This window comes from Hibiscus syriacus, unplaced genomic scaffold (assembly GCF_006381635.1).
Source record: "Hibiscus syriacus cultivar Baekdansim isolate YM2019G1 unplaced genomic scaffold, ASM638163v2 tig00110332_pilon, whole genome shotgun sequence".
In the NCBI taxonomy this organism is placed as follows: Eukaryota; Viridiplantae; Streptophyta; class Magnoliopsida; order Malvales; family Malvaceae; genus Hibiscus; species Hibiscus syriacus.
The window spans coordinates 2015997-2033168 of record NW_024062688.1 but is presented as its reverse complement, the minus strand read 5'-3'; the positions used below and the strand labels follow the sequence as shown (position 1 = coordinate 2033168).

Genomic DNA, 17172 nt, shown 5'->3' with positions numbered 1-17172 from the left:
TATTTTCTTTGAATATATCAAGTAGAAACTTTTTTAAAGTGATTTTAATGTGAACATGGATAGAATGGGAGGAATATTTTTTTCCTAGATGAATATACCTACGTTTGGATAGAGACTCATTATCAAGTACCAGTTAAAAAATAATACCAACAATAACTTTTTTTACTGTTTTGTCGGGAATATCTTTCCTCGTCTCCCTTAGGTATTTCATTATTCCCGTCCCCCGGTCTAAAATAGCCTTCTCCCTTCGTTTAACACGATTCCGGAATGAAACTCTCGACTTCTTCATCGCCGCCACTGAAAGCGGTTCCGTTTAACGCGAGCTTGGATCCATCCGATCCAGTTGGGTTTTTGGACAAAGTCTTCGATTTTCTAGCCAAAGAAAGTGATTTTCTTCGGAAAGATACGTCGATAAGGAATTGTGGCTATTGTGAGAGTGCGAAGAAGAACAAGAAGGCTGAAGAGGTGGATCTGAATGTGAAGATAAAGGAGGAAATTAAAAAAGAGGAGGTCAAGGAGGAAGTGAAGAGGGAGCCAATGAAGGTTGATAAAAAGGAAGAAGAGAGTAGCTCTGGTTTGAAAGGTTCGAATTTCTTAATTTCTTTTAATTTTTCTTATTATTATTCTAAATTTTTTGTATGCAAGGCTAACTTGTGGAAATTTGGGTCTCTTTAAAAATATAGTAATATGAGGTCTACATTGCTCATTGTTTGATTCTTTTTGTTTTGAACTTTAGATGACGAAAAGGATTTAAATGATTAACATAGTAATTACTTACTAGGCTTTTTAGGGTTTAATTTTTTTTATAGCACTGTTTGCTTGTTTGGAATGAAACTAAAAAATAAGACCATGCTTTGCTTCTTTTTACTGTACTAAAACTTGAGCAGAGGCTATTGTTTTTCGGATATGGAAAGGAACCTTATATTAAGCAAGCTCGAGCAAATTTCAAGAGTTGAATAACATAATTAAGCTTTAGTTATGTGCTGTCTATGAATTTGACTCAAGCTCAAATACACCTCTTTAATGTAGTTCTGGTCCTCTATCCTGTTGTATAGCAATTTTTTTCATGTTGTCTTTCACGGAATTCACTAAAAAAGTAAGTTAATTGGTGTCCCTGGTGTGAGGGCTTTTGAATGTTTATTTTGTTCTGAAAAGAAGACATGGAAACATTTTGGGTAGCTTTTTGTCCTGGCATGTTTTGGACTTAGTTGAAACGGGGAAGTTTGTTTGCAAAAGCTTAATGATAGTCTTGGTGTAAGTTGGATTTGATGCTCCCTGAACTTGTATTTACCTGAAACTTCTAGGCATTTTCTTAGAAATATGGTAGTGAAGGATTTTAGTTAGCAACAATGTTTAGAAATTGAGGGAGGTCAGAATAGATGTTAACTTGGATCAATCGTGCACAAATTGAATTCTCATATTCTTCTAGTATGGATGTTCTAGACGTGCTAGATTTCACAATTGCTTCGTATATGTTGAATTGCATGGTGTTTTTCTCCCCCCAAATTCTTATTCTGTTAACTGGTTTAGATGTCTATTCTCACAATTGGGGCTAATGGTTGGTGTATGGTATGATTATTACAAGTGGTTATGCTTTTCAAATCCATAATTGGCTACAAAGATGTGCACCTGTTGATTTGATCTATTAGAATGGATTGAAAAAAAAAAAAAGCATCATAGGTTCTTTACTTGACTGAGAATGAACTTTTGTTTGATTTTATGCTCCCTTTTTGCTATCAAATTAGTTTGCAATGATGAGGTTTTGGAATCAATGAAGGCATTTGTTGAATGCTTGATGAAACTTTCGACCATTTTATCGATCCTGAGCGGTTACCTGAGCAACATAGTAACTTAATCATAGTTTTTCACCATCTGTCTCACTCATTGTTGTTTGGATTTTGGACTCAGTTGTGAGTTTGGGATATGTGTATGTTTTCATTTTTTTAAAAGATTTTTATATATTAAGATCCTTAGAGGGTCATATTCCCTTTGTACATATCTTTTTCCCCGAAATGATATTTTGTGTTTTCACCTTAGTGAAGGTTAGAACCACTTCTTTTCTGTTCTTTGCCTTGCTTAGATTTTGTTCATTATGTATTAGTTAATTTCTTTAATGAATTTGCAATTTGGTTGCTGTGATGATTAGTTCCAATTCATTTTCTTCTTTCTTCAATTCTTATAAATAGCTTTCCTCGTAATTTTGGCCGATCATATTGTTTTGTTTGTCCCTCTTTATCCCTGTTTCTATAGTTAATTTAAAAAGAATTCAATTTTAAACGGTGTTGTAAGTTTACTCACATTCAATTCATCATACTTTGAGAGTTTTTTTTATAGTTTGCTTCTTTTCTTACAAGTACTTTCCATTTCTAATGGTTTCTGAATCAATTCTGATGATTGGAATACTAAACACCTCAGCTTGACAATGAAGATGCATATTCAATCATATTATATGGAAGTGGTACCTTGTTTGCTTTGTGGCTAGTATATGCTCTTGGTGTATTGATTCAATTGGTGTTTTAAATCCGAATTCTCGAGTTTCTTTGGACTATGAATAAAACATTCATATTCCTTTTGGCTAACAATTGTAATCGTAAAATTCAGTTGCCTAAATTGCTGGATTCGGACAGTGTTTCAGCTTGATACATGAAAATGGAAAGGGAAGTGAAGTTGATACTTTCTCTAGTAGAACCATGACTAGTTAAAATAGCAAAGATAAAAAGGATGGATTTAGATAGTGTTTGGCTGGTATTCGGACAGTGTTTTCTAGGATCCGTTGCAACTCCTTGGACAAAAATAATGTGTCCCATACATTTAACCGTTTCGTGTTCAAAAAAATATTTTCTCTTTTTGACAAATTATCAGTTAGTTTGTAGTAATTGTAATACTATTTCTAAGTGTTGTAAATGTAAGTCCCAATTGTCAGAGTAAATTAATATATCATCAAAGAAAACCAAAACAAACCTTCTCAAATATGGTCCAAAAAGCTCATTCATTAGAGATTGAAATATGGTTGGGTATTCGTAAGACCAATTAGCATGACTTTGAATTCAAAATGGGTGTGGTGAGTTTTAAAAGTAGTTTTTTTGTATATCATCTTCCTTGATTCAGATCTGGTAATAGTAAAAAATATTTAACCCCTAATAATTCATCTAATAAATCCTCGACAACAAGAATGAAAAACTTATTTTTAATGGTCATAGCTATTTTGTGTGGAAAATATTACCCAACAGAATCATCGTCATGGTCGATTTAATATCATAGTCAAATTAAAAATCCCTAATATTGAACATTTAATTAAATGTTGAAGTAAAATTTTAATATATTTTTAGATAAATTATGTAAAATTTAATATTAATTAAAATTAAAATAATACATGATATATTTAGATAATAAAATAATATATCATCGATGAATTTTTATTTAAATATATTATCGATGAATTTTTATATAAATAATTTTTATTTAAGTATTTAGAATTTCACTTGTTAAAAAATATAGAACAAGGATAATTTGGTAAAATATACATTCCAGTAATCTTTTATTCCTTCAACCAAATATTGTAATATTACATTCCTGTCAAACCAACCAAACATTGTAATATTACATTCCTGCCAAACCAACCAAACACAATAATGTAACATTTCTAGTAATCATATTCCCTGGTAATCTTTTATTCCCACAGGTAATCTTTTATTCCCACAGGTAATCTTACATTCCGTGAACCAAACGCGCCCTTATGATTTAAAAATGGTATATTTGAGTAATAAAGCTCAAATCTGTTTAGTTTCATTGAAATGGTAGGCGAGACAAAAAAGAAAATTCGGTATACTATGAATGTAGAGTCAGAGTTTTCACATTTGCATGAGCTTTTAAAATGGTATTTGAGCCAAAGGGAATAAAAAGAAAGCACCAGAAAATGCACTTCGAGACAAAATGGTGGGAAACCATGAGGACTAAACGTATTACACGTGTCTACCATGACCAAGCAATTCTGGCCTCTTATCTTTAAACTAATACTTATTGTGGAACTGCCAATCTTCCTTCTCTGGAAAACTTTAAAGAAGCAACCTTTGCTCCAAGCAATTCCTTTTGGTGACCCAAACCATTTAATCTCCATGGAGTCTTTGTTGTTTTAGACTTGCCAGAAAATGCCTAAACCAGTAGCCGTCACGCATGCTGATCTCGCACCCAGCCGTAAAACCACTGAATTGAGCAGCAAGACTAGCGTTCTTTTCGTTGTCTTTACCGTCATCTGTGGCCTCTTTTGCTTCGTCCTTTGTCTCATAGCCGAAGCCACTCGTTCCCAGGTACTTCCAGCTACAAATTTAAATAATAATTGAAATCATATTTTCAGTTGTCTTGTATTTATCTAATTGCATACACAAGTGTTATTATGGTGATTTCAGGTTTGTGATCATACAATAATAATATTGGACGACATGCTACCACTATATAACAGATGTTATTATGATCGCGGATCTTATCTCCTAAAATTTCTAAATTTTTAAATGTTCTTATATTTAAGCATTTTCCGGTATATTTTCTATTGATACTTTTCTATGGTGTTTTTCTTTATTTTCATGATTCAGTTCGTTTTGTATCATTGATACAATATTATTTGGGCAGGAGAAGCGGGTGGATGATGGGGAAGACATGAAATACCAATGCGTTTACAGTGGCAGCGGCAAGACGCCGTTGTTGTGCTCGGGCGTTGCGTTTGTTGGACACGCGGCTGTGATGTTGGTGGAGCATGTGTACATGTTGATTGCGGTGAGTCAATCGCCGCCTCCATCGGCAGGAATGGTTTCTTGGGACCTTGATTCTGCTCGTTTCAAGACTCTCACATGGCAGGCTGCGTTTGTCACCACTTGGTAAGACTCTTGAAACATAAAACTATTTTAAGACAATCTTAATGGACATTCAATTTTCAATTTCCAACTCTTGTTATTTATGAGCCTTTTGGAAGGATGTTTTTTTCTACCATGCTTATGATTTTTCGGTAAATTACACATTTAGTACTTAAGTTATTATTGTTGTTCCATTTCAGTATTTAATTTTTTTTTTCAAAATTATGTGTTACGTATAATTTAGGTTTCAATTCAGTATCTTGTCATTAAAAATTTAGCTGTAGTGATGACGTGAAATTGTTTTTCCTTTCTAGATATTCAACATGTTTTGTAATGTGAATTCTATGTTAAGTTTTTAACAACGGTGTATTAAATTGAAACCTAAACTAAATAATTAGTATAGTTTTAAAAAAATAATTTAAGTACTAAACTAGAAGAAAAGTGATAATTTAAATATTAAACATGTAATTTTCCTTTTTTCCAAATAATGTTGAGATTATAATATAGTACTATATGTTTATTGTTTAGAATATATTTCTAGGGGGGGAAATCTCTAATACTATTAAAACAAGTCTTATGAATTTTGAAAACCCTTTTCTACAAAGGTCATAATTGTTTAAACAAACAAGGAAAGGGAAAGCAAATGAATTATGTTTACAGGGTTTGCTTTGCAGTTGGGGAGATATTGTTGTTGATTGGGGTAAGTGTGGAATCGGGACATTTGAATAAGTGGTGGAAGCCAAGAGATGGGTGTCTCATCCTCGGAAAAGGCTTGTTTTGCGCTGCTGGTGTCTTCACATTGATTACTGTTTTCTTGGTGGCGGGATTGTACTTAACAGCACTACATGCCCAAAAAATGTTCCAACACCACCACCATGTTCGCCAACAGGTTCTTCAAACCTCCGTCCTGTATGCATCACCGCCTGGCTCGCCGTCTCATCGGTTGACAACCATGGCCAGAGAGGATCCGGTGATCACCGAATTGTCAAATCAACCGTCACCTTTTTCATTTTCAGGGGATTTTGAAAAGCAATTTAGTGGTGTTTAGAGCAAAGCTGAAGGCACAAGCTCTAACTACTCTTCCTTTGGATATACTGAGAAAAAAAAAGAATTTTTATCTGAATTTTGTAAATGATAAATTCTCATACGATATAATATGATAAAATAAAATTTCAAATTATATACCTATTTGATTTTAGGTATATAAAATATTTTTAGTTCAAAGTAAATGTTTGACATTTTTTATGTTAATTTTTTTAAAGTATTATATCTGTCACGACGGTTAAAAAAATTGTTATTTGACCAGTCATATTTTTATTTTATATTAGAATGTTAATAGAATTAGTTAATATTTGTTATTTTGCTATTAGGTAGTTACACTTAGTTAGCTTGTTATCAAGATTTAATTGTTTATATAAGCCTCCTATTGTAATGGCTAAAATAATATCTATTATTGTAGGTTGTTTTCTACAATTAGTAAAAACATAATATTCTATATTTGTTTTTCATATCTATTTTCTTTTTCCTTTTCTTTTCATATTGCGGTTTAACAATACCCGGTCTTTGTGCCGGAGCATCAACATTTCATCATTTTAAAATATTTTATTTAAAAAAATAAAAGTATTATCTTAAGAAAACTAATTTTGTACCCTAATTCCCTCTTCCCGTTTCAATGGCAATCTTCGTCACTACTATAAAAGCCCCCTCCCCGTGTTATGAACAGCGTTAAATCCCCTCATTTAGGATTATGAATTTAGGAGTTTAAGGTGATGTTTGTTTTTGCAGAGGTAAAAAGTCTGCGGATCACATCAGCAGGCATCTGCAGTAGAAGAGGTGGACCAAAAGTCTGCAGTCTGCAAGAAGAAGACTGTTTGTTTTTTAACGTCTGCAGACAACTAAAATGAACTGAAATATAAATAAACTGATTTTTTAAACTTAAAAGAATTTTGCAATACTGAGATTTAAATAATTTTAGTTTTACAATACTGAAATTTAAATAATCCATACAACTATAATAATAAATTATTTAAAATAAATCAATCCATATTTTAAAATAAATCAATCCATACTAATAAATTATTTAAAATAAATCAATCCATACAACTACAATAATAAATCAATCCATATTTTAAAATAAATCAATCTATACAAATAAATTATTTAAAATAAATCAATCCATACTAATAAATTATTTAAAATAAATCAATCCATATTTTAAAATAAATCAATCCATACTAATAAATTATTTAAAATAAATCAATCCATACAAATAAATTATTTAAAATAAATCAATCCATACTAATAAATTATTAAAAATAAATCAATCCATACAACTACAATAATAAATCAATCCATATTTTAAAATAAATCAATCCATACAAATAAATTATTTAAAATAAATCAATCCATACTAAATTATTTAAAATAAATCAATCCATATTTTAAAATAAATCAATTCATACTAATAAATTATTTAAAATAAATCAATCCATACAACTACAATAATAAATCAATCCATATTTTAAAATAAATCAATCCATACTAATAAATTATTTAAAATAAATCAATCCATATTTTAAAATAAATCAATCCATACTAATAAATTATTTAAAATAAATTATTTTAAAATAAACCAATCCATATTTTATAATAAATTATTTTAAAATAAATTATTTTATAATAAATTATTTTTAAAATAATTAAAATAAATTATTTTATAATAAATTATTTTAAAATAAATAACCTTATTAAATTATTTAAAATTATTTTAATAAATAACTATATTTTATAATTGTTCTTGAAGATATTTGAAGACCTTTGAAGACATAAAACCAAGTCTGCACCAAGAAGAGCTCGCGTAGACGTTTGAAGAGCTTCTGTCTTCTAAAAAACAAACAGTATGCGAAGCCAAATGTATGCGCGTGTCTGTGCGACGCAGACATAAGTGGTTTGAAGAGCTTGCACAGTGAAAACAAATACCACCTAAGTGTTTAGAGAATTGAGGTATCAACAAAGATGACGATCGGTCAATTAATAAACAGTGATAGATAGATAATTGTTCGTTATTAGAGGTGACAGTCAAGATAATTGATAATGATCGCAGAAATAAAATTTAAAATTAAGAATTTTAAGATTTGAGGGGATTTTAGTGATTTTAAAGAAATTTAATTTTTTTTAAAATAATGCTAATTTTAAGTTTTTTAAATAAAATTTCTAAATATATATAAACGCACGTGTCAAATAATAATATTTTCTAATAATATTTGTTACGATATAAACATTAAAAATAATATTAAAAACATTAAACAGCTACTTTAAAAATATAATTTAGATATCTAAAATTTCCAAATGGAATAATTTGGAAATGATCTTTCCTAGTGTTTACACTAGTTAGTGTAAACATAGACACAAATTGTCTTTAGAGTTGGTGGTATACCTTGGGCCTAGTTGGGTGGTCCCCAGCATTGATCAACATATTACTTGGCGTTCAACCAGCTAAGATGAATTGGACCTGACTCATTTATTTTGCAAAAAAATTAAGGGCAAGGGAACCTTTAATATAAAGGACGACCCACCTTTACTCCACATTCATAAAATGCAATTGTGAAAGCAAAGAGAAAGTTCCAATGAAAACCGCAATGCAGGTTTTGGGATCATATGTCCCAAAGAGTAGGGCTTGGTGGTGCCTCATAAAAATGAGGTGGCCACATAGGCTTGTGTCAGAATCCCTTCGTTATTATCATTTCGGCTGCAAAAGCGAATTGGTCTGAGCAGCTTCCATGCATTCTTTATTTATTAGGACCGGGTTGACATGTTTAGGGCAATGGCTCTTGCTTTTTATTTTTCAACCAAAGACGTTATAATCCCACATAATGAAAAAAAAAACAATTTAACAAGAGTTTTTAAACATGCAGCGAAATAACCCATTTATATACTTAAGTAAAATAATTCATTTTCTCCTCTCTTTTTCCCTTTAAATGTACTAAAAGTTGTGTAGATGTAAAGACATGATTTTAAAATTAATCTAAAACACTATTTTGACTCTTATTTTTTTAAGATTTTAATTTTTAGTATTTCATTTTAATGTAAAAAAATCTCAAACATTTAATTAAATAATTATTTCAGTTTTATTTTTTATTTTCAAGAGTATTTTAATCATGACGTTTAATTTTGGATTAAAAAATCTTTATTTTAAAACATTAATTATTTGTTAGGTTCTATCTATATAAAAATCTTTTTACATTAAAATAAACGTTGGAAATCAAAATATTACAAAAAATAAATACAAAAATAACTATTTAATCAACTATTAAACCCAATTCAATTAACCTAAGCACGTAATTAAATGATAAAAATCATAATTCATCAACACAAATAAATATTAGAAAGCTCAATTATTGTCTAATTTTCTTATTAGCTTCCAATTAACATTAAATATTTAATGAAACGAAATTGATCACAAAACAAACTACACAGTTCATTCTACAACAAGAAAATAAAAAAAAGTTCCGAGAAAAAAAAGAGAGAGATTTCTCCATGTCTTTGCCCATCTTCGTACTCTCATGCCGTAGAAAATTTTCCCCAGATCTGCTAATCTGCCACATTATTTTCTCTTTTCTTTTTTCTAAATGTCAAAGGACACAAAGGAAGAAACCAAACAAGGAAACAAGAGTTGAGAGCGCGCTAGCTAACGATCTTTCAGACCCCGAAGGAGGCGGAGTGTGGTAATAAAACGGATAGTAAGGAACCATGGGGTTCGGCGGCGGCGGTGTTGGGTAGTTTTTGTACGTCGGTGGAGGGTAGTACATGCCACCAATGACGCCACCCGGAGGCGGCGGAGCGTAGTAGTTGTTACCACCCCCGGATTGAGATGGTGGCGGTGGAGAGTAATAGTAGCTACCGCCTCCACTAGAGCTGGGTGGAGACGGTGGCGGTGGGCAGTTGTTAGAACTAGAAGCAGGTGGAGGCGGTGATGCAGCCGGAGGTGGTGGGGACGGCGAAGGCGGCGATGGGACTTCTTGTTGGCAAGGCGTGCATTTGACTTCATTGGAACCGGATTCTTCTGAACTAACTACTTCTAAACTTAGTAAGATCATCAACAATGTCGAAATAACGGTAATTGTCAGAAAACTTTCCATTTTCTCCGGGAAAAATTAACAAGAAAATAACAGATTTAATTCCCTGGTATTGTTGATCAACTGAGTTTTCTTGAGAAAGAGAAAGGCAGGGAGTGAGTGAATTGAAAGGAAGTGAGTGCCTAGCCTTGATTGAAGTTTGAAGTTAACGGAAAGCAAACTTTATAAGATGGACTAAAGGCAAATTATTAAATTTAAAAGAAATAAAGGAGAAAATGTTTAGCGTTAAAATAAAAATGTACATGAAAAAGGGCAGCTACAAGTTCTAAGAAATGACACCGACACGTTTTTACTTTCGTAAACAATAAGAATGGTCACTTAAGTTTCATTTATACTCACAATTGGTCATTAATGTTTTTTAAAATTTATAATTCGATCACTTATATTATTGATTTGTTATATTATGATTATTGCGGCATTAATCCCATTAGTTTGATTATACTTTGATTATCGAATTGTTATATGCACTCTAACAAGTGTTGAGATGTCCCCACCTTGAAACCTTTGAGATGCTTCTAGATGTCTGGTTGATGTAGGGATGTCACTCACTTTTATTAATAAAGCTCGGAGTTGCCTTCAAAGAGTGATTATATGCCTCCGCTACATCGTCAAAATGTTTTTCCATGGTAAAGGGAGAGTTGGCATTTCCCCTTTGTTTACATCAGGACAAAGATAACTCCACCTGACAATTGGATCTCTCTAAAGGTTACATATGCCTCTTCTCTAGATGAGGTATTGAGAATCTTCAACCCTATCTTTTGATATAGTGACTCTGATGCTTCCATCAGAGTCTGGCTAAAAAAGTTGAGATACTTTTGCTGCCTTCCGTAGCATCGAGATGAGGACATCATTCCCCTTATCCTCCATATGAGATGTTATCATTCGCAAGAGAAGTCATTCTCCATATAAGATGTTATCTTTTGATAGAAACGTCACTTTTTAGAAGAGTCATTGTCCACTGAGTGAGCTTATGCATCCAAAAATATAACTCATATACTAAATAAGGATTATTATCCTCCACTTTCACAAGCGTTGAGATACTAAATTGTCTATGATCACTTATTGAACTTCTTTTGGGATACGTTGAATTACCTCCAAATGTAGCAAACCTTTCACATTCTAAATGTAGAAACATCGAGTTGTCTCGGTATCTATAGAGTCGTGAGTTATCTCTAAGGGCATTGAGTTGCAGTTACCATAACTTATAGCTACGAATCTACCTGAGAGGTCAAGACGCCTCTATTTCAACATTGAGATGCTTTTGCCATATTTCTACCACGATAAAAATGTCCTCCGAATAAGTTAACTTTTCATCGTAAGTCTTAAGTCAAGTCACTTTATGGCATTCCCTCAACCAAGGGGAGATCGTATAATATACTTTTAGAGAAGACCATATGAAAACTATCAAATCTTTACCAATAAAAGTCCAGAAAGACTACACCCACTTAGTAGAGCCTCTAGAAATTCTCCGAAGATACCACACCATGTCACTATCTTTGGAGTCTATACTATTTTATCGTGATGGCTCGGAGTCCAAACTCTTCAACCTTTGATGTGACTTATAGCATAGCCAAATTTGATAGTTGACAGTCATATATGCATAATCTGCAAGCCTAGTAGTAGATATAATGACCCTAGGCCTGACACTAGTTGCCCTATAGTTGGGGTATATATACCTCGAGGAAAGGCTGGAAGAGACGGTTGTCTCTCCTACTTCTACTCAGTTCACGCATCTATGTTATTTATATTTTCTCCTACACTACTTATCTCTATCTCTTTCTCATAGAGAATCAACTACTAACAACCATCTTTGCACTAACTATGGTTCTCCGCTCAAATCAGAAGCGGTGAATTACCAACAATCGACACAATCTTTTTGTTCAAATCGGCAAAGAGCTTACAATATAACCATGCTCAACGTAGTAAGGAAGGTTGGACAAAAGGTCTAATCAATATAAAAAGTCCAAACATCTTTGTTATCTCTACTCAACTTTAATCTCTTACTGTAAATCTCGACGTCCTTGGAAGCCCTTTCGAGATCCACTTTATAACCACAAGTAATCAGCCAACCCTTTCATTACTGAAGAAAAAGATAATCGAAATGATGTTGACAATGAACGACAATAAAGTGAGTTAAAACTTAAAAGAGAGGTTTCGAGAGTTTAAAGATCATATTAATATTTCATCTAAAAATAAGGAACATTTTAAAAATCAATTATTTCTTCTAACATATCATCTGCAAGAATTAACGATTTAGTGAAAAATGTAATAAATTGGTAACATAAGTAATCAAAATGTAATTTTTCTAAATTGATGGAAAAAAATAAACAAAAGTGAAATTATAGTGATCATTTTTATAGTTTACCCTGATTACTTTAACCTTGGGCAGCGCGCCGAATTTTACGCGGAATCGAGGAGTTTTATGTCCATGGCATGAAAATATGGGCTCATTTTGGGGTCGATAAGATAATTGGGGCGTGTTCGGTGCAGGGGCGGACGTATTTGATTTTTAGGGGTTAAGTGTACATTCAATATTAAATATAATTTAGCATATTAAAGAAAGAAAGAAGAAAAATAAAATAAAATAAAATTACATATTTATTTTATTGAATAAAAGAGTTCAGAATTTTCAGACCCTCATTTTAAATTTTTTTATCGACCGCTAACCAGCTGCTAGTCCAATGAAGTTAAAAAAATGAAATATAAGTTTGTGTTAAAATTTACCGGTGACTAGCTCAAGTTTTGATTAAGAATTGTAATTATAAAATTTTTAATGTATTGTGTGAATGTATAAATTTATTTATAACAGAGTATATCTTTTACATGTTTATATATTTTATTCTTTATTTTAATTTTATAAAATTGTTCTTTCTATTATTATTTTATGTTTAGAGATAATCATTTAATTATTAGCAAGTTTAAAATTATTCTTTTAAAGTAAGATTATATATTTTAAGAATCAAATGTTTAGTTCTTATTAAAAATATTTTTAATAACTTGGTCTAGTAGGATGAGACACTAGGTCCCTTAAGCAAGGTCAGTGTTCGAATATTGACGTTTGCGAATGGAGAATATTGGGTTGGGAGGATCGCCCTCGCCTCTGCAGTATCCGATTTGAATTAATCGGTCAATAGATCGGATACCAGTGATTAATTCAAAAAAATATTTTTAATAATTAAATAAATAAATTTAAATCATAATAAATTTAAAAATTACTTTTAATCCAAATTTTTAAAAAAAATCTGAAAAAGTTAAATATTTTTGTTGCATTTTGGTTAACTGAGCCCGTAATATACGGCTAAAAAAGGAAGTATTAGTTTTGTTGTTATTTAAATAATAAAACTGATAAAAAAATTACCTAAAACATTATTATTTCTACCTAAAACATCAATATTTTTTAACATTCCCGGTAAAATGACCAACAATAATAAAATCGGTAAAAAAATAACAAAACCAGTAACACTTTATTAGTTTTATTAAGAAACTCGGTAAAATACCCAATAATAAAAAAAGTTAATAAAAATAATAATGTTTATGATAACTTTTTATCGATTTTATTATTTAAATAATAACAAAATCGATAATATTTTTTTTAATCTTATATTAAATCGGCGCACGTGATCATTCTCCGAGCGCATCCCAAAATGAAAGGATTAGAAGAATTTGTAGAGCCACAAGTGGAGGACAGACGGAGATAACGGATTGGGTGACGTGGCGGAGGAGCGCATACGTGAAAAAGACGCAAACTAAACGTGCTGCTTTTCCTTACTTTTTTATTTAACTAACTGTTGATGCCTAATAATATATTTTCATTATTCATGATAAAAAATAAGTTACTAATAATTTAACTTTAACTATTCAAAAAATAATAATTTAACTTTAAAAATAACGTTACTAATAATTACTAACACGTGTAATCAGATTTGATCAAAATAATAATATTTTTTATTCCAATAAAAATATTACAATTCATGTTCTTTAGTTATTTTTCAAAATTTTAACTTTCATTATTTTAAATATTATTATAATAATAATTTTGATATAATAAAAAATTATATTTAAAAATTAAAATGTAACAAATTTATTAAGACGGATGAAAAATGAATAATAAAAAAATTACGCGCCCCTCAAAAGATTTTTTAAGAGTTTAATTTAACTTCTACACAAACTTAATTAGAAGATTAATTGCATAGATTGAGGTCAAATATCAGAATTGTTTTTTTTAATTCAATTAATCCTTTTCAATTTGTAATAATCGAAAACCTCTTTCATAAAAAGTTTTAAACTTAATAATGAAATTTTGGTCTCAATTTGTCAAGTAATTATTATTGTATGGATAAATTTAAGATTTGCTTATGCATAACGGTAAGATGATGGTTTAGAGGGGTCTCATGGGTTATTGATAGTGAAAAAGACATGTTTTGATAGCATAAATTAAAAATAAAATTTTAAAATAAATTTTAGGGTAAAGTATACAAATTGTCCCTAAACTTTTAAGGTGCTTACATTTTGCTCACCCAACTTTTTTAAACTTACAATACATTCATTGAAATTTTAGTTCGTAGTAATATTCCTAACGTTAGCCGCTTTTAGTTTTAGCTTGTGTGGCATGTTAACTCCGTTAAAACACTCCCTGTCTTATTCATTCTTCATTTTTCTTTCTTATTTCTTCCCGCTTCTTATTTTTATTCTTCTTTCTTTTATCTTCTTATTCTTCTTATTCTTTTTCTTCTTCTATTTGCATAACAAATACATGTATGTTTAACAACCAAGAAATACTTCCTACGCTTCATTTATCAAACATCCATTCCTCAAAATGGAAATTCAACTTTGAATTCATTCATTCTTCATTTTCAAATTAAACTAAGAGTTTTTGCCCTTATTTTCTGTTAAAATATTGGAAAGATGGTGAAAATAAAGTCCCCTATCCCCATGCATTTGTTAACTACAACTGTTAATTCCATTTCTTTTAACTTTAAGCCCTATTAATCAAAGTTGGGTTTTCCAATTTACTCGTATTGCAGACGTGATGGTTTTATCACTCACCCAGCCTTTTGTGATGCACTAACTCAAGAGAGTGCTAGAGACCCCACCAACTTAAGCACAATGGGCAATTGTTATCTCTTTGGAAGTAATCATCAAATGAGTTTAGGGCCATTGCAAGACCAACATCAAGTTTACCCATTGAGTAATCTGTTACGATTGGGGAGTACTTCTGGACCACCAAAGTTAGATCTCCTTATCGCTCTATCGAATTCTTCTTTATTACAGAACATGCCTTCATCTATGTTTTTCATGGGTGATGCTGCAAACCAAGGGTTTCATCATCAAGACCATGGCTACGGGTCATATTTGAACAAACCATTGCATGGGCTTATGCAACTTCTCCATATTCAAGGCAGTACTACCAACAATTCCCATACTTTCACAAATCTTTTCAATTTGGGATTCTTCTCTAATGCCAGTGGTGCAAACATTATACATAATAATGAACTTCAATGCATGGGAGATCAGGTTGATTTATGACTCTCCTCTCTTTATAGCACTTCAATGCAACACGAGAATATTTCTCCTCACATGTTGGCCATTGTATTGCTTCTAAAAGCTGCACAAATAGGTTCAACTACGATCAACAAAATAGAAAACTCTTCCTTTTTGTTAAGGGGACTGGGGAGTTTATTATCGAGTAGGACATAATACGATACCAATGTTATCCCTAAACTTCAGCAATAATTTCGATGTTAACGAAAGTGCTAGTGAAACCCTAAGATCATCACAGATGGAAGATGATAGCAATCTTTAAGGACTGTTGAACTCTCTTGCAAATGAAAACTCTTCCATTTTCGATGGTGGCGCAAGCCATGGGCAAAGTAACGACTTTGGAGGGTTCAGTGGACGTGAGTTGCATCAAAATCTTATGGTGGGCATGAGCGGGAGAATAGAAGAAGAAGAATAAGAAGAAGAGTGGGGCTAACAGGGGTGTGAGAGAAGAAGAAGAAGAGTGAGGTTAACGCGGGAGTGAGAGAGAAGAATAAAGAAGAAAGAATAAGAAGAAAGAAGGAAGAAAGAAGGAAGAAGGAAGAATGAAGAAGAAGAAGAAGACCAGGGCAGTTTAACGGAGTTAACGTGCCACGTCGGCTAAAACTAATGGCGGGTAACATCAGAGACTTTATTGAAAATGAACTAAAAGTTCGATAGTTGTATTGCAAATTTAAAAAGTTGGGTGATCAAAATACAAGAGCCCTAAAAGTTTGAACTATTTATATACTTTACCTAAATTTTAATGTGATTCTCCAATTATTTTTACATTTAATGCTCTTTTTGATCTTAAGAGAAAAATTCTAGCGTGATCCTTTGACCAACGACTTTTGTTGTTGACCATTACAATATTGTTGTTGCAATCAACGATATTGAAGTGACATCACACAGTGATTGACTACGTGATAAATAATTTAAATTAATTTTTTAATTGAATTTAATAGTTAAATTTTTTTTAAAAAAAAATGTATGGATCCATTTAATTATTTCTTTATTGAGAAAATTTTGAATTGTGTTTCCAATGATTAGGTATTATCCAAATGCATGTGCCATCTTATTTCTTTGGCAACTTCACTATATTATATTATGGGGCTTGTATTTTATTTGTACTCGATCATATGAAAAGTATTTGATAAAGTGGTTATTTATTAATGACTTAATTTGACTAATCAAACCAAGAGCCAATAGTTTAATGAGGTTTTATTTAATTTTAAGGTAGTAAATTTTGAAGTATTAAGCTTAAATCATATTCAATATAAATTATGTGACATTTTATGTTATTTTTGTATTAATCATGTTTAATTCATTTCAATTTTCAATACAATATGATGTTGTAATATTTGATTTTGATTATAGTTATCAAATTAATGTTTGTAATCGTAATTTTACCACTTAAAAACATGAAAATTATTTGGGTAAATTACATAAATCATCACTGAAATTTCTTCTCTCTCCTATTTTGATCTCTAAACTTTAATTTTTTCTTTTAATTTATTCATTGAACTTTGAAGATTGAATTTTTTTTATCATTATCCTATTAACTCTCTAACTTTGTAATGACATGTCATTTTTTATTAATTTTTGAGTTGCCACATAGACTATTATTAATATTTTATTAATACAATTTTTTTTAATAATTTCTCCTTAACATT

The 17172-nt window shown here is 31.0% G+C and overlaps 3 protein-coding genes and 1 non-coding gene across 5 annotated transcripts; 3 read left to right on the top strand and 1 right to left on the bottom strand.

The window, feature by feature from the left end:
- Positions 1 to 267: 267 nt before the first annotated feature.
- LOC120119234 (protein BOBBER 2-like) lies at positions 268 to 762 on the top strand. Its single transcript, XM_039139081.1, has 2 exons — positions 268 to 583; positions 737 to 762. The coding sequence occupies exons 1-2, from the start codon at positions 268 to 270 to the stop codon at positions 760 to 762; spliced, it is 342 nt and encodes a 113-aa protein (XP_038995012.1).
- Positions 763 to 1746: 984 nt separating this feature from the next.
- On the top strand, positions 1747 to 1842 carry LOC120120160. Its single transcript, XR_005515880.1, has one exon. It is a non-coding gene; the product is annotated as a small nucleolar RNA snoR128 (small nucleolar RNA).
- Positions 1843 to 4046: 2204 nt separating this feature from the next.
- On the top strand, positions 4047 to 5983 carry LOC120119840. Of its 2 annotated transcripts, none has more exons than XM_039139638.1 (3): positions 4047 to 4307; positions 4627 to 4871; positions 5508 to 5983. In XM_039139638.1, exons 1-3 carry the CDS (start codon positions 4149 to 4151, stop codon positions 5893 to 5895), a joined length of 792 nt encoding a protein of 263 aa, XP_038995569.1. In that variant the 5' UTR covers positions 4047 to 4148; the 3' UTR covers positions 5896 to 5983. The 2 variants fall into 2 exon arrangements, with proteins under 2 accessions (XP_038995569.1, XP_038995570.1); XM_039139639.1 differs by having other exon boundaries at positions 5522 to 5659.
- Positions 5984 to 9478: 3495 nt separating this feature from the next.
- LOC120119232 (arp2/3 complex-activating protein rickA-like) lies at positions 9479 to 9985 on the bottom strand. The gene has a single exon (XM_039139079.1). The coding sequence runs from the start codon at positions 9983 to 9985 to the stop codon at positions 9479 to 9481; it is 507 nt and encodes a 168-aa protein (XP_038995010.1).
- Between the last annotated feature and the right edge of the window lie 7187 nt (positions 9986 to 17172).